Genomic DNA, 25810 nt, shown 5'->3' with positions numbered 1-25810 from the left:
TTACTAGTGTATCAGGGACATAGTAATATAAACAAAATATGTTAAATTTGAAACATTCAATACACACATACACACACCCACAAAAAAAACCAAAATTTATTTCTAGGAGGAATTGGTAGTTCTGGCCTTATTACTAGTGTATCAGGGTTGGGGCGAGATTCAAGAAGTGCTAAATCTCACTCAAGCTAAGAGTAGTTTACTGGATTCCTCCCTATATCACCTATAGTACAAGCTAGAGTGAACTTCATCTGTCAGCAATAGCAGTTGGGAAAATATGCTGGCAGATTTTTTTTTTTTTTTTTTTTTTTTTTTTTGAGATAAGTTGACAACTTTGATATTTGGGTATTTTTGTGTCTTGGTCACAGCTGATGAAACACTTGTGAAGGCTTTTATGGCTCCTAGATATCACCACATTTTTTTGGTATCATTTCTTTCATATTTCCTTCTTCTTCTTCTTTTTTTTTTTTTCTTTTCTGGTGCTAGAGATTGAACCCAGGGTCTTGTGCATACAAGTCAAGCACTCTAAAAACTGAGCTACATCCTCAGCCCCTCTCTCACATTTCTGTTCACTAGAGGTGATGATGGTAATTGGGGATTTTGTCCCAAATGTGGTACATTTCTTAAGACAGGACTAATATCCAGTGTATGTAAATCTCTCTACTCATTCATGATTTTGCCAAACAGACACTCATAGTAGTTTTTTTAAAAATGTATCTATAGATGGAGGGAGAGTGTCTCATTTAATATTCTGCTTTATTTTCAACATCATTCCCTCTTAATATTTGCTTTTTATAGTGTTGTTAAGGTTGGAACTGACTATCTTGCACATTCTGCATACACACTCTAACAGTGAACTTTGCCACTAGGTCCCAATTCTAACTTTAGGTTGGATAGATTCATTCATTCACGTCTAATGTTATTTTTTATATGATCAGTTTTACAAATGCCTTTCTATTGCTCTTAACAATACTATTGATCTACATATGGTTTCAGATTTGATTAATATTATGATTTATTGGTCTGCATTATTGCAATATAGTTTTATAATATACATTAAGTGTGTCTCATAACAATAACTATATTATTTGTTTTTTTATTAAAGGCTTTGGGGTATTTTACATATATTTTATTTCAAAGATAATTTTTTTTGGTCCCTTCTTTTCTTTTATTTGCTACTTGGAATTAAACTCAGGGGAATTGAGCCACATCCCCAAACCTATTTTGTTTTTTTAATATTTATTTATTTATTTATTTTAGTTCTCTGCGGACACAACATCTTTGTTTGTATGTGGTGCTGAGGATCGAACCTGGGCCGCACGCATGCCAGGCGAGCGCGCTACTGCTTGAGCCACATCCCCAGCCCCCAAACCTATTTTGTATGACATTTAGAGACGGTGTCTCACTGAGTTGCTTGGGGCCTCACTTTTGCTGATGCTGGCTTTGAGCTCACAATACACCTGTCTCAGCCTCCCAAGGTGCTGGGATTACAATTGTGCACCAACACGTCCAGCTCTCTTCTTGTATTTAAAGAAAAACATGCTAAAATTTTGATAGGAAAATATTGTATATTAAATTGAGTTAAAATAGTTGTCTTTGTAATGATTAGTTTTATTTACGTACATGGTATTTTATGTGCTTTTGTAAATTGTTATTTAGTTTGTGATAAGTTCCACATATTTTTCCTTGAAAGCCATTATACATGTGATGTATTTAACAGATGTAACTTCAGTATAATACTTATGTGGTATTTTGTTCTCTAATTAAACCAAAAATCTTTCTGGGCTCTAGAAACCAATCTTTCTCAAACTTTATTATTTTTATTTTTCTGAATCACCTCCTCTTTCCTCCTAGGCCCCAGATTTCCACTGTATTGACAAGTATAGCTCTAGATTTATGCTATCACATAACTGTACACTGTCATTGTACACACATATTATAATTTCTACAGGTATAAGCTGCTTGGTGAGGAGTATTTCATCTATATATAAACAGTTTTCATGATGAAATAACAGCAATTTCTACTCCATCTTTAGTTCATGAGAATTTATTTTGTGTCCTCATCAATACTTTGTATTCTTTTTGTTGTTATTGTTTCTTACTGGAATTTTAAATCAGGGGCACACAGAGATTGGGTCACATATAGTTGCTTAGGGCCTTGCTAAATTTATGAGGCTGGCTTTAAACTCAGGATTATCGTGCCTTAGCCTCACAATCCAATGGGATTAGAGGTGTGTGCCATGGAACCTGGTTCTATTTTATTTTTATATTGAAATATATATCACTTCTGAAAATAATTTATTCTTGATATTAAGAAAGCATAGAATACCATTTTCCCCCACAAATAACCCTTCCTTTTTTTTGGAAAAGATGTCATTTTTTTTTTTGGAAAAGATGTCAGTAGTGCCAGATGTATAATTTATTAAAGTCTAAATGGCAAGGTTGTTATTATTATTATTATTATTATTATTATTATTATGCTATGTATTAGTTACAAAACTTTACGTGTTCATATTATTATAAGGTATATACTGTTTTCTATAACTTCATAGCATACATCAGTGTGTATAAAAATGACATTTGGGGGGTTGGGAGGTGAGGGGAGGGATCATGGGGTTAGAAATGATGATGGAATATGATATATATTATTATATAAAGTACATGAATAAAGGGGTGAATTCATGTAAATATAATTTGTATAAAACCAGAGAAATGAAAAATTGTGCTCTATATGTGTAATAAGAATTGTAATGCATTCTGCTGTCATATATAATTAAAAAATAATTAAAAATTAAAGATGAATGATGGCATTATGTTCTAACTGAAAATAAATACCACTCCTTTTAAAAATTGAAAAAAAGGTCTGTTGGTCAGTTGTAAACTTTATAAAGTACAAAATGTATCTTGAACATTGGTAATACATAAACCTAGATGTAGGTATTAATAGTGGTGTCAGCAAAATTTAAAAAAAAAATACTGTAGAATTAATTTTTTGCAATGTATACTCATAATTATATGAGATGCATTTTGTACATGTACATGTATACTACCATTATATATAATTAATAAATGATTACTACATCTCGCATTAACCACATTTATTTCAAATTAATTTGTCTTTTGAAAGCACCAATATATGACACTCTTTGATATATACACATGGTGTGTCTTCAAATTTGTCACTTTTATATATTATGTTCTTTTCTTTATTCTCATTTTTATAGAATTTCTTTTTCCAAATTATTGAGATTAATGAATTTTAGACACTTCAGTTTAACAGTGCAGTCTGTAGATTTTCTTTTTTAACCTCAGATAAAATACATTCCAATTTTAATAAGCTTATTGTTATGTAAATGACTTCTAAAAACCTGCATATATAACACCCTAGCCTGACCTTACTCTGGACTATTGATATCTGGGTGGAGGGGATCTCAAAGTGATTCATGGAAAAGGCAGAACAGGGATGGGTCAGGATGTGAGATGATAGATGCTGAGTATGTAGTAGTGAGTATTAATGAAAAAGTATTGGTAGAATAGATACGGGTAGAGAAAAAAAGTGCTGTGAAGAAAAGAGGGAAAGAATGACCAGCTCAAGAGTTCAGATTTAAAAAGTCTAATGGTGGACCAATGGTAGTATGAGGGTAAGGGGTAGTTTCTTTGGAGGCAGAAATAAGGTAGAAGTGAAAGAAGAAGGCAACTATGACACAGTCCCCAAGAGAAAGAGTCAAATGAATGGGTTATGTGTTTATTTCTTCCCACCTCCAAGTGGAATTGATAAATCAGAGTATGTTTCAGTAGGTAGTATAAAACCATTTCCAAGTAGCTTTACAAATTTATATGGCCACAATCAACATTTGATAATTCCAGTCACATGAAATCTGTGTACTTTTTTATCTGTTTTGTTTATTTATATATTTATTCATTTCATTTTTTTCATTCACTTTTGCTTTACTATTATTGTGTAATAGTAAAGCAAAAGTGAATATATATATTGCAAACTTCTATAACATTAGATTAAAGTCAGCCAGCCTCAGCAACTTAGTGAGGGTCTAAGAAAATCAGCAAAACCCTTTTTATAGAATAATTTATTAAACGCTGAGAGTGTTTCTTAGTAAAAAAGCATATCTGATTTCAATTTGTCATATGAGAGAGAGAGAGAGAGAGAGAGAGAGAGAGCGAGAGAGAGAGAGAGATCTTGCAAAAATAAAAAAAAAGTAATCAGTGACACTCTTAGTGTCAAGGATGTAAATAATTTCAAAGTAATAGTGAGCTAGTTGGAAAACTCATCTAGGTTATTAACTACTGCTTGGGAAGTTGGTCTGCTCTCCAAAATATAAAAGTGAGAGGAATTCTTTATTAAAGTGTGCATAAGAAAAAAGAGGAGTTTTGACACAGCTTTTAGTTGATCCAGACTGGGTCAACTTTAGCGGGTGATTAGGGTTCTGCCAAGATGATAAATCCTTGAGTTATTTGGAATAATGTGATTTTATCTAGTCTTCATAAATGAAGATTGAGGTATAATATAAATAAGGCTTGGCAAAGGAAAAACATTTCAATGAAAAGTAAATGTATGAATAAACACATAAAACAATATTTAACAAAAAGTTAACATTCAGAATATTTATGCAATTATGTAATCACCAGTAATGTAAAAACAATGACAACTAAAGAAAAAGTGAATTAATAAAAAACAAATAAATAATGTAGTGAATGAATTAATTAATGAATAACTAACAAGTGCAAAAATGTAATGTGACTGAAATTGTCAAAGTCAGCTTGTAGCCATGAAAAAGTGTAAAGGTACATAGAAATGGTGTATTACTACTTACTGAGACATACCCTATGAACAATAAATTCCACTCCTAGGTGGGAAGAGTTGAACACAGAACCCATTCACCTGGCTCTCTCACTTGGGAACTGTGCAAAAAATTACCTTTTTCTTTCCCCTCAAATTTTATTGCTGCTTCCAAGAACACTACCCTCTATATTCACGCTATCATTGTAGACTTGTAGCATCTGAACCCGTCTACTGTTCAAGTTTTTCTTCTTTTTTTCATTGCTCTTTTTCAACCTACCCCCATATCGTCCACCAATACATATTTTGTATAGCAAAATCTACGTACTCAGCAATGACTAGTCTTATATTTTACTGTATCCATTTCCTACCTCGTGCATGACCACTTTGAGATCCCCTCCATCAAAACGTCAAGTCCAAAGTGATCAGAATGGGGGTAAAATATGCAGAATATTAAAGGTCAGTTACACAACAAAAAAGCTATAAAAAGTGGGCTTCATTTAAAGGTGAAAATAAAAAGAAAATCTTTAGACTTCACTAGTTAAAATAAAGGATCCAAAATTTATGAGTCTCAATAATTTGAATTATACCTGTGAGTCACTTTTTGGGGGGAAGGGATATAATGACATTGTTAATGAGTTTAAAGCTCAAACTTTTTTTTTTTGAGACAAAAAACAGAAAAATTAAAAAAAATATTAAAGTAATTGTTATATAATTTTCATAAAAAATGCATATTCACAAATTGCTTTAACCTTATAAACAGTTATAAGTGTCAGTACACTTCTCTCTGGGCTAGTTCCTATTATTGGAAGAAAACTTTACCTTAAAATAACCCCATACAGAGGCATTTAATGCAATTAACAGGCCATCAAATAATAATAATAATAATAATACGTGAGGTGTGGCGGATTTCAGGGTTGTGAAACATACCTGTAATATAAGTTACTTGAAAAGCCATCACAGGAGAATTTTAAACACTGTCTGAAGACATATATGTAAATATTATTTATAAAAAGTGTTAATGGGTTCTGTAGTCAGGGTGCACAAGTCCAATACACAGTCTTTTTGTTTTCTTGAATATTTTTTGTTGTAGATAGACACACTACCATTAGTAATTTGTTTGTTGGTTGGCTTTTTAATGTGGTGCTGGGTGTTTAACCCAGTACCTCATACATGCTAGGGAAGCACTCTACCATTGAACCATAACCCTAGGCCCCAAAGTCCTTTACTTAATTCATTTTTTGGTGGGATTGTATGTGTGTAGTGCAGGGCATTGAATCCATGGCCTTATATAAGCAAAACAAGCACTCTACTGACTAAGCTATATACTCAGCCATGATCTGTAGTCTTTTTTTTATTTAAAAAAAAAAAAAGCGTGAAACTGTATTTGTGCAGACACAGCACCTTTCTCTGCATGTCATGGAGAGGATCGAACCTGGGATTCATGGATACCAGGCTAGCGCGCTACCGCTTGAGCCACATCCCAAACCCCTAGTGCGGTCTTTTAACAGTGACAATGGAGCAGCCTGTCATTCAGACTTTGATTCTGCACCCACTTGGCTCAGGTTGGAGGCAGTGCCTGAGGCCTTGGCCAATCAGTCTCTTAGGCGAGAACTGTCCAATGCGCACGCAGCCGGTGATGAGGGGGCGGGCTTCCACGAACTTCCGTTCCCTTCGTGTCTGGAGCCAGCCATTTTTTCAAACTTTTTTAGGCTTTCTGTCCTGGATCCGGAGCCCAGGTTTCTGTGCTATGGAGAAGCTGAAAACAAACCACAGGGAGACCGCTGAGAACCCTGAAAGCCAGGAAATGGTAAGTGTGCCTTGTCATCTTGAGACTGCGTAGGAAGGTGGCTTAAGGCTGACAGGAGTGGCAATGGTGGAAACTGGCAGTTGTGGCTAGGGACTCCTCCTGGTCCTCTCCAGAGGCTTGTGGCCAGAGGGTCTCTCTGTAGCAGCTTAGCCTTCACCTCCCTCTTACTAGTCTAGTGAGGCTTAGATCAGCAGTTGAAATCCTGGGCATTTTGTTTCATTATTGTATGGTGTTTTCAGCTTCTTTCTAAAGCCCTTTGTGGGCTTCCATGTCCCATGAGTCCAGCATGACTCCAGATTGCATAGTGAAGACTGAGATAATTATCAGGAGAGGACCCCAAATCCATTTGTTGTACTCATGCATGAGATAGGCTGTTGATTTTAGGGCTTGTTACTCATGAGGGTTTGTTTGTTTGTTTATTTATTGTGTGTGTGTCTGTGTGTGTTGTTTTCTTTTTGGTACCAGAAATTCAACTCAGAGGTGTTCATCCACTGATTCACATTCCCACCCCTTTTTTTAAAAAAATATTTTTATTTAGAGACAGGGTCCCTTTGAATTTCTTAGGGCCTCACAATTTGATGATGCTGGCTTTTAACTCATTCTCTTCATGAGTCCTGAGATTTTTAAATGTAGGGGAAGCAGTATCTCAAATCCAGAACAGACATCTGAAATCCAGAACTTCAGTTTAGCTCTCCATAGGTCTCAGAATAAACCCCAAGTTTTCTAGCTCTCTGTTCACATATCCAAAACTAGGGTTCTCTGTTCACAGAGAATAAGTAATAGAATAGAATAGATAGTATAATGACCATGTAATGTGGATAATGAGTCTCACTCAAACACACGTGGCCGCTAACTGAAAGATATGTTAATGAGCACCATTAAGGCCTATTTCAAATGTAAAAGACCTTGAAGCCCACTTGTGGGAACACCTTCAACAAAGTCCTTTGTCCCAGGGGTGATTCCTGATTGAATTTGAACATAAAAGAATTGGTCACAGAAAGAATGAAAGTGAACCCCTGTGGTAGTCAGGATGCCTTTTCCAAAGCCTATTCTAAATGCATTATGCTCCGTGTTCTGCCCAAAACCATTAGTAAACTTCTAAGATGGCACATCAAGATGAGTTTTTTTTCTGGTATCATTCCTCATATCACATAGTGGGAATTCTATTTCTTAGATTTTTTTTTCTTCAAAATTTATGAGACAAGCACCCAGGTGCAATTGGCAAACTGAGAAATTTTGGTTCATCTCAAAACTCCACTTTCAGCATTATCAATCATTATTTTTTCATATTTTATTTTAATTGGATGCATCATTTATGTTTTTCTACAAGAAATGAAGGGCATTTTTAAAAGAGTTTAATTTATCATTCTGAGATTTTCACATCATGAGAAGAAAGCAGAATAAAATTTGGTGACATTAAAAAGAATGAATCTCTCCTAAATGAGGTTTATGTGTCCCAATTAATAAATTTTAAAAACTGTAATGGGTCATCAATTGATGTTTTATTTATTTATTAATGTATTTGTTTACTTATTTATGGCCAGACCATTTTATTAAAATAACCCACAGAAGGGCTGCGGTTGTGGCTGACCTATAGAGCACTCACATAGCACGTGAAAGGTCCTGGGTTGGATCCTCAGCACCACATAAAAATAAATAAATAAATAACCCACAGAAACATTCCAAACATTTCAGGAAACTCTTTTCCTGCCTGGTGTGGCAGGAAAAATAAAAGTGGGACTAACTTGAATTTAAATTACTTGCAAGTTCAATCTCTCTCTCTCTCTCTCTCTCTCTCTCTCTCTCTCTCTCTCTCTCTTTTTCTCTCTCTCTCTCTCCCTCTCTCCCTCTCTCTCTCTCTGTACTGGGGATTGACCCCAGGGCCTCATGCTTAGAAGGCAAGCACTCTACAAGCTGAGCTATTTACTCAGCCTCATTTTTTTTTTTTTTTTTTTGGAGGGGGGGGAGACCAGGGATTGAAGTCAGGGGCACTCTACCACTGAGCTACATTCCTACCCTTATTTTGTATTTTACTTAGAGACAGGGTTTGAGTTGCTTAGTGCCTCACCATTGCTGAGACTAGTTTTGAATTCATGTTCCTTACGTTTCAGTCTTGTAAACAGCTGATATTACAAGCATGCACCACCATGCCTGGCCAATTTCAATCTTTTGGGCTAAGTCTTACACAGCAAATTAGATCAAAGTCCATGTCAATAACGCCGTACATTATTTAAAATATATATATATATATATATATTTTTTTTTTTTTTTTCTTAGTTGTTGATAGACCTATATTTTATTTACTTATATGTGGAGCTGAGAATTGAACCCAGTGCCTCACATGTGCCAGACAAGTGAGCTACCACTGAGCCCCAGCCCCAGCCCCCTGGAACATTTTTTATGGGGGATATTGGAGATTGAACTCAGGAACACTTGACTACTAAGACACATCCCCAGGGTTGTGAACGTCTAGAGCGTTCGGGTCCCTGGGTGAGGGTCACGAAATAACCGGGACACAGGGGATGCAGAGCCAAGGCAGCAATCGCAACTGCATGCTGAAGTTTATTTGCAAGTTCCTTTTATACACTTCTTCTAACAAAGCAAGCAATTCTTCAATAACACTTTACCCACATTGTCCAAATATCATGCCTCAGTGGATACACAGAGCTAGATTCAAATTGTTCCTGTTTGTTTGATAAGTACCCTCCTGAAGTTCTTTGTAGACATTATCTACTCCTCTGAGGATGCATTTGTTTCTTCAGAATGTACTGTTCCCAGGATAAGTATGCAGGAAGCTTCTTCCTCTTGGCCAAACCATGCAGAACTTGTGACTTGCCATAAGGGGAAAAGAACTTTTCCTCCTCCTAGCTGAGGTTTGCCTCAGCTGACCTAAATCACAGCCACAGCTCTTGCAAAATGTCAGGCCTGAGGGAGCTAAACTCTGCACACTGTTTTTTGTTTTTGCTTTATTTAGAGACAAGATCTCACTGAGTTTCTTAGCACCTCATTTTTGCTAAGGCTGGCTTTGAACTTTTGATACATCTTCCTCAGCCTCTTCAGCAACTGGGATTACAGGCTTGCACCAACACACCCAGCCCCTGGTACATTTTTAATACCTGTTTTACATAGATTTTAACCAGTAGCCTTAACTTTTTTCTAGTATATGTTTGATTTGAATCCATAACCCAGAAATCAGTGAAACAGAATCTATTTTTTTATCTCTGACACTTCTTTCAGTTATGACAGTGTCTGAGTTAAGATTTCCCATTAAGGAATCTACTATATGTTGTGTTCACATTCTGACCTCCCATATGACCTAGTTCTGAGTTTTAGAATATCTGAAACAAGGTTTCCAGAGATTCCTTTTTTTTTTTTTTTTTTTGGAGTATTTAGAAAACATCACTCTCTGAGTCTTGCCTTCTAGGGACCAGTTTGAATTTTAAGTGTGAGCTTCTGAAGGGATGGACTAATTGGATGCTTTGCACCTGGGAGGCATTTTCTGATATACTTTCTATCTAAAAGGTACTTCATTTGTTTCCTTTTATTAGATACTGTGAATAAAGATACAATAAAAATAGACATGTGGCAATATCTTTAACAAAAGGATTCAAATCCTTTACATATATATCCAAAGTTATTATTAGTGGATTGTTTGACATTTTTTTTTACCAAGAATTATTATTTATATCTTTTTATTTATTTAAATAATAGAGATTAACCCCAGGGCACTTTACCATTGTGCTACATACCCAGTCTCGAACACTTTTATTTATTTATTTATTTTTGAGAGAGGGTTTTACTGAGTTTCTTAGGACCTTGCCAAGTTCTTGAGGCTGGACTTTAACTTGAGAATAAACCCCTAGTTTTCTACCTCTTATCCTCCTAAGCCACTGGGAGTTCAGGCATGTAGAACTTTGCACTGCTACCCCAAATTATTACTAGTGGATTATGTGGCATTTTTATTTTGGGCTTTTAAAGAACCTTAAGACTTTTATAAAAAATATATTTATTGGTTTTATATTGTCATCAATATTTTTACATATTTGTGTACCCTGGAATCCCTATTAATTATGAGATATTTACTTGGTTTTGTTTGGTTTGGTGCTGAATATTGAACCCAGGGGTACATACCACTGAGACACATCCACATTACTTTTTATGTTATATTTTGAGACAGGCTCTCACTAAGTTGATTGTAGCCTTGTTATGTTAATGAGGCTGTCTTTGAACTAACAATTCTCCTGCATCATTTTTCATAGCTTCTAGAATTTCAGGCATATGCCACCATACATGACAATTTTAGATTTTTATAATAGCCATTCCAACATTTTCTGCATAGGCTGCAGACAATCTATTTGATTAATGCATTAAATCCCTGAGGCAAGTTTATGTGAAGTAGCCAATGTAGGAGTGTTGTGTAAAGATTAGCAAGGATTGGGGAATGTGATAGACATTATTATCTAAAGTACATATATGAAGATAGGAATTGATGTGAACATACTTATGATGTGAATATACATATGAAAAATTGTTCTATATGTGCAATAAGAATTGCGATGCATTCTGCTGTCATGTATTTACAAAATAAAACAAAATAAAAGATTTCTTTATATGTATTGCTGAGAATCAAACTCAGTGCTTTGCACATGCTAGCAAAGTAGTCTACCACTGAGACACAACTCCAGTCCATGTACCCAGCTTTTTATACTCTCTTTGTAGTAGTCAGAAACAACTTTAAAAATTGCATTTATATCACTTTTCCTAGTACAGTAATGTATTGCTAACTAAATTTATTCTTAGTATTTTTAAAAAAATAATCTAATGGATGACTGTTATTTTTTTTCCAGAGATTATTTTATCACTTCTTTAGGGCTTGGTGAAGGGTCTTCTTTTTTTCAGAATGTAGATGTCTCCTATTATCAAATGGTTCCATGCTAAGTGTGTTGAAAATAATGATTCTAAAAATTTACAATTCACACATTTCCAAGACTATAGGGGATAGGGAAAGGACAATATTCACAACCAAGATACCATTTCCCATGGAAGCATAGTATCAGTGTCCAACCTGGAGTGTAATCCAGATCTTTCAGTGATAAGGTTGTTTAAGAACTACAAATGTAGATTTTTGGGATCCTCTAAAGTACACTGAATGGCTTTAAATCATTTACTCTTCTTCAAAATAAAATTTCTACTACCTACTTAAATAATAAAACACTATGAATGAGAAAGGTGAATGAGATTTAAGTTCTGTGGAGGTACTAAGATTGACCTATAATTATAGTTTATAAATAGTCAAATAAGAAGGGCCTTAGAGTTGTCTCATCTTTTCCAATGCATGATATGGAATACTTAGATGAACTGACATGAAATAATGAAAATGCATTTCAGGGAAGTGATATCACAGAAATTTTCAGGGTAGAATCTTGGAAATGTGGGAAAAATATATTCATATACATATGCATTTCTATTGAAAAAATAAGTGTTAAATACATGAGTATGAGAGTAAATTCAGTGTGCCTCATGCATTGTAGGATGAAGGTAATGATAAAGGAGTAACTGAGGGATCCAGAACTCTATAATTGTGGGAGATATTAATAGCAATTTAGAAAAAGAAAATATAGTTAAATCCCTTTAGATTTGCCTCTGTCCTCTGTTCTTCTTATAAATTTAATTCTGTCAAATGAGATTATGTGGGTATGGTTGTCTCTGAATTTATGTTTTCTCTTGTTTTTAGGATTTTGTCAGCTATGTCATGTAAAGCCCTGTCCTAAACTCACTTTGGGGCTCTTTTACCACCTGTTCTGGACTGCAGAGCAGAGACTCACCTCACTCATTCTGTGCAATGAATTGACTTTTGTCAATCTTTGCAAACAATGGTTGGGAGAACAAGGATATTGGAGGTCTTTCATATCCTATAATATGGTTGTCAGACCCTGTGGGTTAAAGGGCAGTTACTTGCTATGTTAGAAACATCTTCCCTATGAGAAGGGCTTATCTATATTTTATGTTTTGGAAGCCCCATAAACACAGAAGAGAAGCATTTATGGTCACAAACAAAGGAATGCCAGAAGCCATTAGATGTGAGAAAAAAAAAAAAAATCTTAGAGCTTTCAGAGGTAAAAAGTTTATTTCTGTTTTCTGTAAGAAAACTAAAATTTCTCTTTGGCCTGACAATATTTTGATGTTTTAAACTTGCTTGCAATTTCTACCTGTGTTTTGAATTCACCTATGCCTGGCTATCCCTTACCAGATATCAACCCTCTCTAAAACCTTACTGGTGCCTCATAAATCCTGGCTCCCACTGACCAAAATACAATTCTCTCTAAATCTCAGTGGCAGCTCATAAATTCTAATGTCTGCAGCTGAATTTATTCCCTCCCTTGAAATGTTATCCATGTAGATCCTTAACCAGCTATCTGCCTTTGTATTATGATTGTCAAAATCTTGTTAGCTGTAAGTACCTTAGACACCCACTTCCTTTGTAACCTTTTGTGCTGTAAAAACTTTTTCCTGAAGGTCAGGGGGATGATCTCTAGCATGGGATCTTGTAAGAGACAGTCCTGGCCAGCTTTTGTGTACACGATACAATCTTGATTTAATTTGATTTAAAATTTGAGTTGGTGGTCTTTTCTTTGTGTTTTGGTTCAACATTAACCTTTTTTTTTAACTTCACTTTAAATACAACCAAAGAACACAACAAAACTCCTGTTTATGAGCCAGATGCATAATAATAGTCATTCTTTCCTGAAAGCACAGTATTCATTAAAGAAATAATATAAGCTTAAAAATTAAAAGATAGCTCAAATATCAAGGGAGTTTAGGAGTTAGAAATTTTTTCTTTCAGAATATAGGTAGTAAAATAGGAAAAAAGATAAAATGTGAAGCATAAATATATTAAGTAATATGCAAAAAAATCACCAAAATATTTATTACAAAAAAATCATATCTACAGAATGGTTCAAAAGAAGCAGTCTTTTTGTCAGGGAATAAACATTTGGACAGGAATGGAAGTTTTGGTTCTCTTTTTAAGTAGTTTTACCAATAGTGAATAATCTTTACACTATTTCTGCATTTTACTGGTTGGAATTAATTATAATTCATATATCTGTGAAAAAGGTACTGAATGCAAAAAAATATTATTGCTCATGTTTAAATCACCTACATTATTTGATCTTTCCCTTTTTAAACTAAAAATCTGCATAAAACCATCTCTTAATAAATATCTCTATCTGTATATTAGCAGCAACTGAGTTATAAAATTTGCTATGATAACTTGTCTCTTCATGTACTTAAAGACTATGAATTTACTGCTTAGCATTTACGTATAATGTTTTTTATGGTGTTCTCTAGTTATTTACGTCTCTGTGCCAAGTTTTATACCAAGCTCTTAGTATGTGCCTTAATTATTCTGTGTAGCAATGTAGGATCCATGTCTTATTTGTGACACTTTGTTCCCAGAACTGTGTCTAAAGGGAAATATGTACAAGATGATTATTCAGGGAAAAAAAATCTATCTAATATTTTATTTTATATTTATTTATATATTTATGTATACATATTTTATTATTTAGAAACACTTTGGTCTTAAACTACACTGATTCTAGTGTATTTTAGCTTGAATTGGTTGTGAAAAACAAACTAATAAGACTTTTCTCTTTGTTGTTTGGTGATTTCTGCAACCTCAGGAACCTAGTGAATAATGGCAGAAATAAATAAGTAATTCTCTAGTTTGAGGCAGAATCATCAAACTAGATGATGTTTTGCTTCTGCTTTCTATCTTGATCATTAGATCACATACCTTTAAATTTACATGGAACACTTTTGGAATTCTGTTCTGTTAGTTCTTCTAAAAAAAATCAAAGAAAGTGAAAAATAATGAAGGAAAGATAAATGATTAATTTAAAGCAATTCATTTCTTAAAATAAATAATTTTTTTAAATTACAAAAAAATTCTGAAAAGTTAGAAAAGTTAAAAGATTTAGAAATAGCCTAAGGCAACTTCTCTTTTGCTCAGGACAGTAGACTATATCTCCAACTCATTCCTCTCTAGAATTGGACTGTGTGCAAATATGAAAAAAAAAAAAAAAGTGCTAAGATGCCCCACATGGCTTATAAGTTTTAAAATCCTGACAGGAGCTCAAATCTGCCATTTTTCTACTTTACAAAATACAAAATCTTTAATTTGTATACTTAACAAAGATTTGCAGAAGTGTAATTTAAAATGACCTAAAAAAATGAAAAAATCATTGAAGGACTGACCCACTGAACATGAGGGACTTATAGTATTGAAGCCCTTATATTAAATGTCTTTTTATCATTGTCAAAATTTTCCACGTTTATATTATCAATATATTAATCAAAATTTTTATGCATTTAATAACAAATATCTTAATTCCTCTTTTACTCAGTCTTTTAAAAAATTAGTAATAATTAATATTAATAATTTAATGCTCATGCTTGTTAAAGTATGAAACATATACTTTAAAAGCTATGGCTATAGCAAGTGAAAAATCCAGCCTAATTTCCTCTTAAGATTGGAAGCCATCTCATCACAAAGGCATGAAAAGTTAATTTCTGCTTCATTATAAATTACTGTGATTTGTAAACTTGCTTGAAATGCCTGCCAGTGCCTTGAACTCACCCATGTCTGGTTTTCCCCAATGAGATAACAACCCTCCCTGAAACTTTAGTGATGACTCATAAATTCTGGCTTTCCCTGACCAAATAACAACTCACTCTGAAACTTTAGTGGTGCATCATACATTCTGATGTTGTGATCTAAACTTACTCCCTAAGTGCTGAACCATTTAGACCATTAACCTACTACATGCTTTTGTATTATGCTTGTCAAAACCCTGTTATCCGTGTAAGTTCTCAAGTCACCCTGCTTTTGCAACATTTTGTGCTATGAAACTGCAGTCCTAGAGAACTGGAGTGCTGTCTTCTTTTCCCATGGGTTTCAGGAGAGACTGTTATGCTCAAATGCGGGACCCCCAAAAGACCACCAGAGACCAAGATAGATGTATACAGCAAATAGGTGTTTATTGTGAGCTAGTTCAGTCCTCCACACACACAGCAACTGGTGGCTTAGAGGCCCTGAGCCCGGGGTTTGCAGCAGTTTTATACACTCTTTGGGGAAGGCAGATACCCCACATACATCATAACATCTCTTGGCAAATCATAAACAACTCTAAAACATGATTAGCATATTCACTGGTGGGAACAAGTTGGATAAGGGTGATTGGTTAGTACAAGATGGGGATTCATTTGAACAGATTGGCTTAGGCCATGAGGGGAGTATGTGCTGAACTATATGATTTCCCAAAATGTTATCAACCACCATAAAGTACTGGGAAGGTCATCTAGCATCTCAGGTATTTTCCCTGTCTCATGCTGATTGGTGGCTGCTAGGGGGTTGCTATGGATCCCCACCTAGCCTGACTGAGTCAGGGACACCAGGCACAGCAGATCTCTCCTGTTATTTGTAGATAAACAACTCAGCAGGGTGGGGATGAGCCTAGGAGTGCTCTGTGTGTCTTTGCAAGGACAAGATTCATGCCCCCTTCCTTGGACAGTCTTTGCTCTGAGGTAAAGGTTAGTTTCTCACCTTGTACCTTATGTTTTTGTTTTTTTTTATGTATTTTTTTAACTGTAGGTGGACACAATACCTTTATTTCACTTATTTATTTTTTATGTGGTACTGAGGATTGAACCCAGGGTCTTGCACATGGAAGGTGAGCACTCTACTGCTGAGCCACAATCCCAGCCACTTATGTGTTGTTTTTATTGGGCATTTTTACTTTAGGGGGTTTCTTCCCAAAATCATGGCATTTTCAGGGAAATGGATGGCACTAGAGCAGATTATGCTAAGCGAAGCTAGTCAATCCCTAAAAAACAAATGCTAAGTGTCATCTTTGATATAAGGAGAGCAACTAAGTACAGAGCAGGGAGGAAGAGCATGAGAAGAAGATTAACATTAAACCAGGATGACAGGTGGGAGGGAAAGGGAGAGAGAAGGGAAATTGCATGGAAATGGAAGGAGACCCTCATCGTTATACAAAAATTACATATAAGAGGAGGTGAAGGGAAAGGGGGAAAAAAACAAGGGAGAGAAATGAAGTACAGTAGATGGGATAGAGAGAGAAGATGGGAGGGGAGGGGAGGGGGGGTAGTAGAGGATAGGAAAGACAGCAGAATACAACAGACACTAGTATGGCTGTATGTAAAAACATGGATGTGTAACCGATGTGACTCTGCAATCTGAATACAGGGGAAAAATGGGAGTTCATAACCAACTTGAATCAAATGTATGAAATATGATATGTCAAGAGCTATGTAATGTTTTGAACAACTAATTAAAAAAAAGAACTCAAAAAAAAAAAAAGCAGCACTCAACGACCTGAGATTCTAGCCCTTATCATGTCTGGATTGGATCATATTCCCTGTCACTCAAAAAAAAGGCTCACTTCTCTCATATTCAGTGTTCATGATCTGAAGCTCCTGCCAATCAAGAGCATTTTGTGGGAACTGTCCAATCCTGTGTGTCATCAGGGAGGAGGAGGGTGGGCTTTCACTTCTTATCTCCTGAGTCCTCCATTTTTTCCATTTGAGTCTCACACTTCACAGTCACAGGCTGTTCTGCTGTACAGAAACTGAGGATCCCAAGTAGTCCTACTCCTGAGAACCAGGCAATGGTGAGTGTACATTAGCCTAGCAAGGGAGGCTGGGGCAGAAAGACTATTGGAATCACAAGACTGGCTGTGTTGTAAACAGGAGCTAGCAGACTGGGACTCTGGGCAGTCTTTGGAGTCTGCAGACTTAACTCATCCACTGGGCCACTATGTCCTCGGTCCTACTGGCCAACCAGGTGGGGAACATGTCAGTGGCAGAGACTCTTTGCTGCCTTCCTTATGCTCAAAGGGCATCCTCAGCATCTGCATAAAATACTATGTGGCAGGTGTGTTCCTGCAGCCCAGATGCTGGAGATTGACAGGTGGAATAATTATCAAAATCAAATCTTCAAGGGCCATTTTCCTGCAGGAGAGGAGTTGTCATTTTGGGATAACTAATTTCCTCTTGAGCTAGCTAATTTTCATTTTGACATTCTTTTATTTTTACTTTCTTCATTATTATTATTATTAAAGTTAGGTGAACTGAGGGATACTGTACTACTTAGCCATATCCTTGGTAATGAAGCCAGATTTGCAGATAGGTAGTTAGTGTAGTTAGATAAATTGGGTCTAATATCCAGTAAAATCAAGAATGAACACCATATTGAGAATGGAGTCCAGGAAAAGGGGAATTGAAAATGTGCCCAAGGCCCTGAGCCCATCCCAAGGAAATTTTAATGAAGCAGCTCACAGCAAACATGGAGATGCTAATCCAAAAGCCCCTCCTGCCCAGATTATTCCTTCTGCCCACCTGTCCTCCACACTTTGGGCCTTCCCACCTACATTTCATCACTGCAAGAAAACAGAATAAAGGACAACAATGTGACAGGAATGCCGGATAGCTGAAGGAAGACCTTAGCTATAAAAAAGCTAAAAAGACCTTAGCTTAAAACAAACAAACAAACGAACAACAACAACAAAAAACCCTTCCATGGATTCTACCTCTTGGGTCCCCTTTTTCCTCTGGGGAGAAGTCTTTTCTACTGTCCTTTAATAAAGCTTCTATTTTCCACTCTAAACTTGCCTTGGTGTACTTCTCTGGTGTTATACTTCAGCATTGGGGAAGAAAGGACTCTTCACCAGTAAACAGCCCTAACATGTTTAAATTTATTTTGAGAAAGGTCCTAGCTAAGTTGCTAAGATTATTTTTGTTATGGTTTGATTTATCTAGACTTTGCTATTGCAATAAAGCATACTGTTTTTACATGCATAAGTATTCATATGGGGATCTTATTTATATTGTGATTCTTTGATGATTATTGTAATATTATAATTTCACAATGTACATGAATACTTGGTCATGATAAGTTCTCTTTTTTTTTGCTCTTATATTTAAAATGGTTTTTGGCTAAAGTTACTTATAATTTTGTATATGAATTTTAAAAATGTATGCTTTACTTTCTTATTTCATTTAAAGTAAAGCTTGTTGATCTTTTTTATTATTATTGCATTATTCTTGTATTTAATAGTCAGGTTTATTTTGACATAACCATAAAACATGGAATATAATTTGCTCCACCTTAAGTATACAGTAGTTCCCCTTTCCCTATTCTCATACTTTCTTCTATCATATATTTATTTATAGTTTTTTTAAAATTATTGCTTTATAGAATACACATAAAAATGGACTTCACTGTGATATATTCATATTTGTACATAGCAGTTTTCGTGAGATATATTGTGGGTTAATTTGGGGGAAAATTATCACCTTTATAATGATGAGTTTTATCATCTGTACATGGGATGTATAATTTAGTCTTCTATGTGCTTTTTGTGACTTTTATTATAAGTTCTACAGATTTTGTTTCTAAAAATGTGCATATGTGAAATACCACTTGCATAAGGCACCTATGTAAAATTTATATATAGTGTTTTCTGCTGTGTTTTAGACTGGATATTTTATGAACTGTGACTGGCCCTAGTGACCATTTTTTTTCCTACAGATTATTTTTTGTCTCTTCCAAGATGTGTATTGTATTGAGCCATGCCCTTGGGCTTCAAGTGTTTGGATGAGTACCATTCTATACTTATATGTTATCAAGGTCCCATATGCTCTAATTTCAGTAAGTCTCTGTGATGGGGAGTATCATGTATATGCAATAGCAAAATAGTTTCCACAAATAGATAGTAATTTAAACTTCTTTTGAGTTAATGATTATTCATTTGTCTTAAATGTTCATCAATATTACTTATTTTTTCCCATGATGGGTTTTTATTTTGCATTTCTTTAATTTGTAAATATTTTGAATTTTTATAGTTAATAAACATATCTCTTGTATAAATTTGCATTCAAATTTCTGGCCTTTACATCTTTTTGGGTTAAAAGATGAGAAAATGGATCAAAAAATGCAGCTAGAGTTTGATTTCAAGAAAAAGAAAAAGGTTTAAATTATTTTTTAAAATTGCCTTTTTTCTTTCCTCATTATTTATTATAGGTTTCTTGTATGATTGTAAGTATAGGTTATGTAAAGTGGATTCTAGGGCTTATCTTTGGAAATTACTACAGGAAAAAAAAAAAAGAAATATCTCTACACTATGGCTGCAGCAAAATGAGAAAATTTCCTAAAATCATATGGTAATTAAATTGTTAAATGACAGATTTACTAAATATCCACTCCTTAAAGAATTTTCTTCTGGAATATTTTTGGCAGTGAATCATGAATTCTATTATCTGGATTTGGGGGTTTAATATAAAATCATATGGACTGAAATTTGGCCAATCCTAAAAATATTCATACATAATTTGTTGTTTACTTAATGATATGTTGTGGAGATAGCAACTAATGAACATATCTATTTTTAGAAATAGTTACTTTTTTTTCTTTTCAGTTTCTAATAACCTTTAGATTTATTTCCTTACTGAGTCACTCAAGGCCACTGATGTGTTTCTTTTCATTTTGTAATCTCTAGGCATTTACTCTTCTAAGAAATCTGTCTTGAGAGCTCTGTTTCTGAAGAGTATCTTAACATGAAAGAAGAAAAAAAAAAGTATTTGTGTTGCCCCTGAAATTTATTCTCAACGCACTCTCTTCAAAATGGAGAGAAAATAATATTTCCACCAACTGGCATCCCTGTGTTAGAAGCTAATAATACATTGATGGTCTTTGAAGAAATTTCATACAGTTCTGTCTTTGGGTAGTTTTCTGTGGGCTGCTGAATTTCCATTTAGTATCCAGATGCCCAAGTTTTTTCATCTGTACAATGAGCATAATTTTAGAGGGCACAGAGGAATAATGCTCTTCATGGAGGTTATGAATCCCTGTATGTTCTGTAGTGCACAGCTGACAAAGGCCCTGGGAGACACTGTGCAGATACTAATTGATTAACAATTATCTGCCACTCACATAAATTTTCTTTCAAAAGCTTGTAATAACTTTAGGCATCTATGTCATCCACATTGCCAAGTATAAAAGTTTAAATCTTTCTTTTCTGAATTCCAAGTTCCAATTCTCTTGTGGTTCAATGTGGTACAAATAATTGTTTCTTTTTTCTTTTTTTTTTTTTTTACACTATGTTTGTAATAAAAATGTTCTCAGCTCCAAACCTATATTTCCCATGTCCAGCTATGTTTAGAAAATGACATAGATAATTGTATTTGATATTTTATAAAGGAGAGTTGAGAATACTCCTTGCTTGTGTCTCCCTTCCTTAGAAACTGAACCAGAACTGTTCTTGGTCCTGAAAAGGGAGAACCATAACCAATCAGATAAAAAAAAAAATGTTGATTGATTGTATATTCTCTTCTCTGTTAAGATCCTTGGCCGATTTCTCGATTGGGTTATCATCATCATCATCATCATCATCATCATTATTATTATTTGCTTAGTTTTTTGATTTCTTTATGTACCCTAGAGATTAGTGCTCTATCTGATGTGTGAGGGGTAAAATATTCCTCCTAAAATGTAGGCTCTGTCTTCACCTCACGGATTGTTTCTTTTGCTGAGAATAAACTTTTTAGTTTGATTCTATCCCATTTATTGATTATTTGTTTTAATTCTTGTGCTATCAGTGACTTATTATAGAAATTGGGGCCTAATCCCACATGATGAAGATTAGAGGCTGTGTTCAATTCCATTAGACATAGAGTATCTGGTTTAATTCCTAGGTTCTTGATACACTTGGAGTTGAGTTTTGTGCATGGCGAGAGATAGTGGTTTCTTGAAGAGGCTGTCTTTTCTCCAGTGCATGTTTTGGCACCTTTGTCTAATATATAATAATTATAATTTTGTGGGTAAGTCTCTGTGACCTCTATTCTGTACCATTCATCTACAGTCTTTTTTTTTTTTTTTTTTTTTTCCAAATGCAATGCTGTTTTTGTTACCATTGCTCTGTAGTATAGTTTAAGGTCTGGTATAGTGATGCCACCTGCATCAATCTTTCTGCTAAGGATTGCTTTAGCTATTCTTGGTCTCTTATTTTTCCTGATAAATTTCATGATTGCTTTTTATATTTCTATGAGGAATGCCATTAGGATTTTGATCAAAATTGCAGTAAATCTGTATAGTGCTTTTGGTAGCATTGTCATTTTGATAATATTAATTGTGCCTATTCATGAGCAAAGTAGATCTTTCCATCTTCTAAGGTCTTTTTTGATTTTTTTTTCTTTAGGATTCTGTAGTTTTCCCTGTATAGAACCTTCACCTCTTTCATTAAGTTGATTCCCAAGTATCTTTTTGGTTTTTATTTATTTTTTATTTTTTTTTTGAAGCTATTGTAAATGGGGTAGTTTTCTTCATTTCTTTCTCAGAAGATTTTCACTGATATACAGAAATGCCTTTGATTTATGGGTGTTAATTTTATACCCTGCTACTTTGCTAAATTTATTTACTAGTTTAGAAGTTTTCTGGTGGAGCTTTTTGAGTCTTCTAGGTATATAATCATATCTGGCATTTGCAGGTAAATGGATAGCATTGGAGAAGATTATGCTAAGTGATGTTAGCCAATTAAAAAAGAAAATGCCAAATATAAGGAGCTGATTCATAATGGGGTAGGGAAGGGGAGCATGAGAGAAATAGATGGATTCTCAATAAAGAAGAGGGGTGGGAGGAAAAGAAAGGGGGCAGGGGATTAGCAAGAATGGTGGAATGTGATAGAGACCATCATCAAAAGTACATGTATGAAGACACAGATTTGTATCACCATACTTTATATGCAACCAGAGATATGAAAAATTGTGTTCTATACATGGAATAAGAATTGTAATGCTTCTGTTGTCATTTATTTTAAAAAAATCAATAAAAGTATGAAAAAAATTGTTCATAAATTTTATACATTTAATATGTGCATGTTATATATAGAATATATGCATATATATATATATATATATATATATATATATATATATATATATACACACACACACACACACACACACATATGTTTATATATAGATCTAGGGAAAGGCAAGTCTCTTTCCTGAATTTTTAAAAATCAATTAATTTATTAATTTGTTCTAACTTGCTAATAGAGCAGAATGCATTTCACTTCATAGTACACAAATGGAGCACAAAATTTTATTTCTCTTGTTGTACAGAAAGTAGAGTTACAAAACCCATGTAACTCTACTTTGTGTACAACAAGATTTTCATCTCATTCCACCATCTTACCTACCTCTATACCATCTCCCATCACCTCCCTCCACTTTGTCTTATTCAAAGTTTCTTCATTTCTTTCATGCTACCTTTCACTTCCCTCGTTGTGGATCACCATCCACTTAGCAGAGAAAACATTAGGTCTTTGGTTTAGGGGGATTGGCTTACTTGCCTTAACATGACATTCTCCAACCCTTAAGAAAAGAAAATGTTATAGACAGGCCATTGGGTCTAAGGCCATGTCATAAAATAAGAAATATACCATTAATCAATTTAAATAATAGACTCAAATCTTTGGATCTGGGGGAAAATACACACACACACACACACACACACACACACACACACACCATACACTTTCTGGTTAAATCTCCTTGCCATCAATCAGGGCAGTTTCTCTCTAGTTTTTTATATCTCAGGAGAAATATTGGTTAAAAAAAATGTATCTTTTACCTGTAGCTTAAAAAGAAGTGATCATGTCCTTCATCTTCCTGAACTCAGGAGAAGCATAACTCTCAAATATGGTTCTGTGAACTGAGATTTTCTGTAGTCTTGACATCGTTTTGAGGGTGCTGTTCCAAAAATACATATACTTTATTAGTAATATTTTAAATACATAATGGGAATTTTCACATAGTGGAAATTTTGGGTTATAGTATAAAATTCAATTTTTACTATTTTTATATGAATTCTAAAAAAATAATTATCTTTCCACCTCATACAATTTTAATGTTCAGTCTGTTTCCATACAAGAGAAGTGAACTGAAATTTTACGGGATTGTCACTGTATTATTTCCATCCATAAATAATGTATTTACATGTATAATCTACAAATTCAAAAGGCCTCATATGCAAGTTTAAATGCAAATGCTTTTCTGGGTTGGCTAGATTTTACTTCTCCAAGGATACCTTGCCTTAAATTTGCTGCAGCCTGAGGATCTGGATTTCAATTTCCAGAGCCTCAAAATAAATAAATAAATAAATAAATAAATAAATAAATGTACAGACAAGACCCTACAATTGTGACATCATTTATTTCTGGATTTAAGGTTATGTCCTGTCTCTCAAAAAACTCACTAGGCTCAGATTGAGCATATGAAGACATAAGTTGTGTCCAATCAGGAGCCCTTATATAAGTATTGTCCAATCTACACATTTCAGTAAAGAGAAGCAAGTTTTGACCATCTGGTGTAAAGTCTGCCAGAGTGGGTATCCATTTCTATGCTCCCTCACTAATGTTCAGTGCACCTGATTTTTTTCTCCTGTATAGGTACTTTGTGATTTATAGAGAGGACGTGTGGTTCCTAAAAATACAGTAAATGATGAGTGTGCAGTTAAATCCTGAGACTGGATGGTGAGTCTGGTTGAAACTGGCTGCACTGACTATGGTGGGAACTGGCAATGGTGGACTAGAGTCCCTGGTGTAATCTTTGGTTTCTGCAGTCCTGCATCTTCTGAGAAAGGTCAGCTATGAGTCTCCACTGGCCAGTCAACTGGACCATATATTAACAGTAGACCTGGAAGTCCTATGTATCCTATAGAATATCTTCAGCCCTACCTTAAATTCTATGTGAGAACATTTGTGGCAATATTTCCGAATCTTCTCAGATTGTGTTGTGGATTCTGGAGTGGGGAGATCATCATAATCACAACTCCATATATTATTTCCTCCAGGAGGGGGGTGAGATACTCTATAGGTATCTCAGTTTTTCTTTCCTCCTGAATTCATTCTCCTTCTTTTTGGATATTGTGGTATTGTGGATTGAGCCAGAGGTACTGTACCACTTAGCTACATACCTGGTAGGTTTTTTTTTTATTATTATTTTTTTTTTATCTTCAGACAGTTGCTGAGTGTGATTTTAAATTTGTGCACCAGTATTGTGAGTTGTATTTATATATAAAACTTTAGCTTCCTGTTCAATGACAACTTCCCCCTTTCCCAGTATTATCAGTTACATTTATGCAGTATTATCAGTTACTTTACCCATCTTATATTTCAAATGAACATGGTATTTTCAATTGTTATACCAAAAACTGGATGAGACTTTAAAGTATTTTTTTCTCTCTGAGTGCAATGATGCATGCATATTAATTCCAGAGACTCAAGTGCCTAAGTCAGTAAGATTTCAGTTTCAAGTTAAACATCAGGAACTTAGGTAGACCAATTAGACAATTAGAAAAACCTGTCTCAAAATTTTAAAACATGGCTGGGTATGTAGGCCAGAATTAACATGCTCCTGTTTCAAATCCCCAGTACCATAGAAAAAAAATCAAAAGCAAAATTTTTTGTTGTTGTTGTTGTTTATGAGCATTTTACATGATTGAAAAGTAAAGAAGAATTGCTTGATCTTGGAAAAATCATGTGTTTCTATTCTTCCTTTGTGTCTCCAAAGGCAGACAACCTGTCAGAGTGTCTTTATGCTCAGATTTCCTTTTGTGGAATGTATATGAGAGCATTCTCATTCCCTACTCTAGTATTTTCCTGGAACTGTGTTTCAGAACTATGTAATATGAGGACCCCACAGCTGGCAAATCTAATGTCTCTCGCAAGTCCAGACCAGTACTTGGGGCTTTTCTTGTTCAAGAGCAGTATAAATGTAGACAGCTTAGTTTCTCAAAGAAGTAACTGAGAGAACTCTCAACTTCCATTTTTTTTAAAATGTCTTCACTAATTTTATAGTCTAGCACAGTGTTTCTTTCTTCCATATTCATATAATTGGAGTACTACTTACTATTCCACTTTTTCAGAGTAGCCATTCTAACAGCTGTTCTCAAGCTGCAGAAGATCTTATAGTTGGCTGGTGCACTAAAATTCTGATGCAAGCTTTTTAAATTCCAGGGTGTCTTATGCTCACTGGGAAAAAAAATTGATGTGCACCTATTTTAGAAATAAAGAGGGATCTGTGATTGTAACCATTTTTCTTCACTAATATTAGAGATTTTAGCC

The 25810-nt window shown here is 34.6% G+C and overlaps 1 protein-coding gene across 1 annotated transcript in view; it reads left to right on the top strand.

Annotated features, from left to right (window-relative positions):
• Positions 1-6456: 6456 nt before the first annotated feature.
• LOC139706090 (zinc finger protein 420-like) overlaps positions 6457-25810 on the top strand; it is a 31178-nt gene continuing 11824 nt past the window's right edge. Inside the window, 1 exon segment of the mRNA XM_071613740.1 lies at positions 6457-6602. Within this exon segment, the coding sequence (XP_071469841.1) occupies positions 6543-6602 (60 nt within the window). The 5' untranslated portion in view covers positions 6457-6542.

Source organism: Marmota flaviventris, chromosome 6, assembly GCF_047511675.1.
Source record: "Marmota flaviventris isolate mMarFla1 chromosome 6, mMarFla1.hap1, whole genome shotgun sequence".
Taxonomy (NCBI): Eukaryota; Metazoa; Chordata; class Mammalia; order Rodentia; family Sciuridae; genus Marmota; species Marmota flaviventris.
Note: the sequence above shows the minus strand (reverse complement) of the source record. Positions and strands in the feature narration are given on the sequence as shown.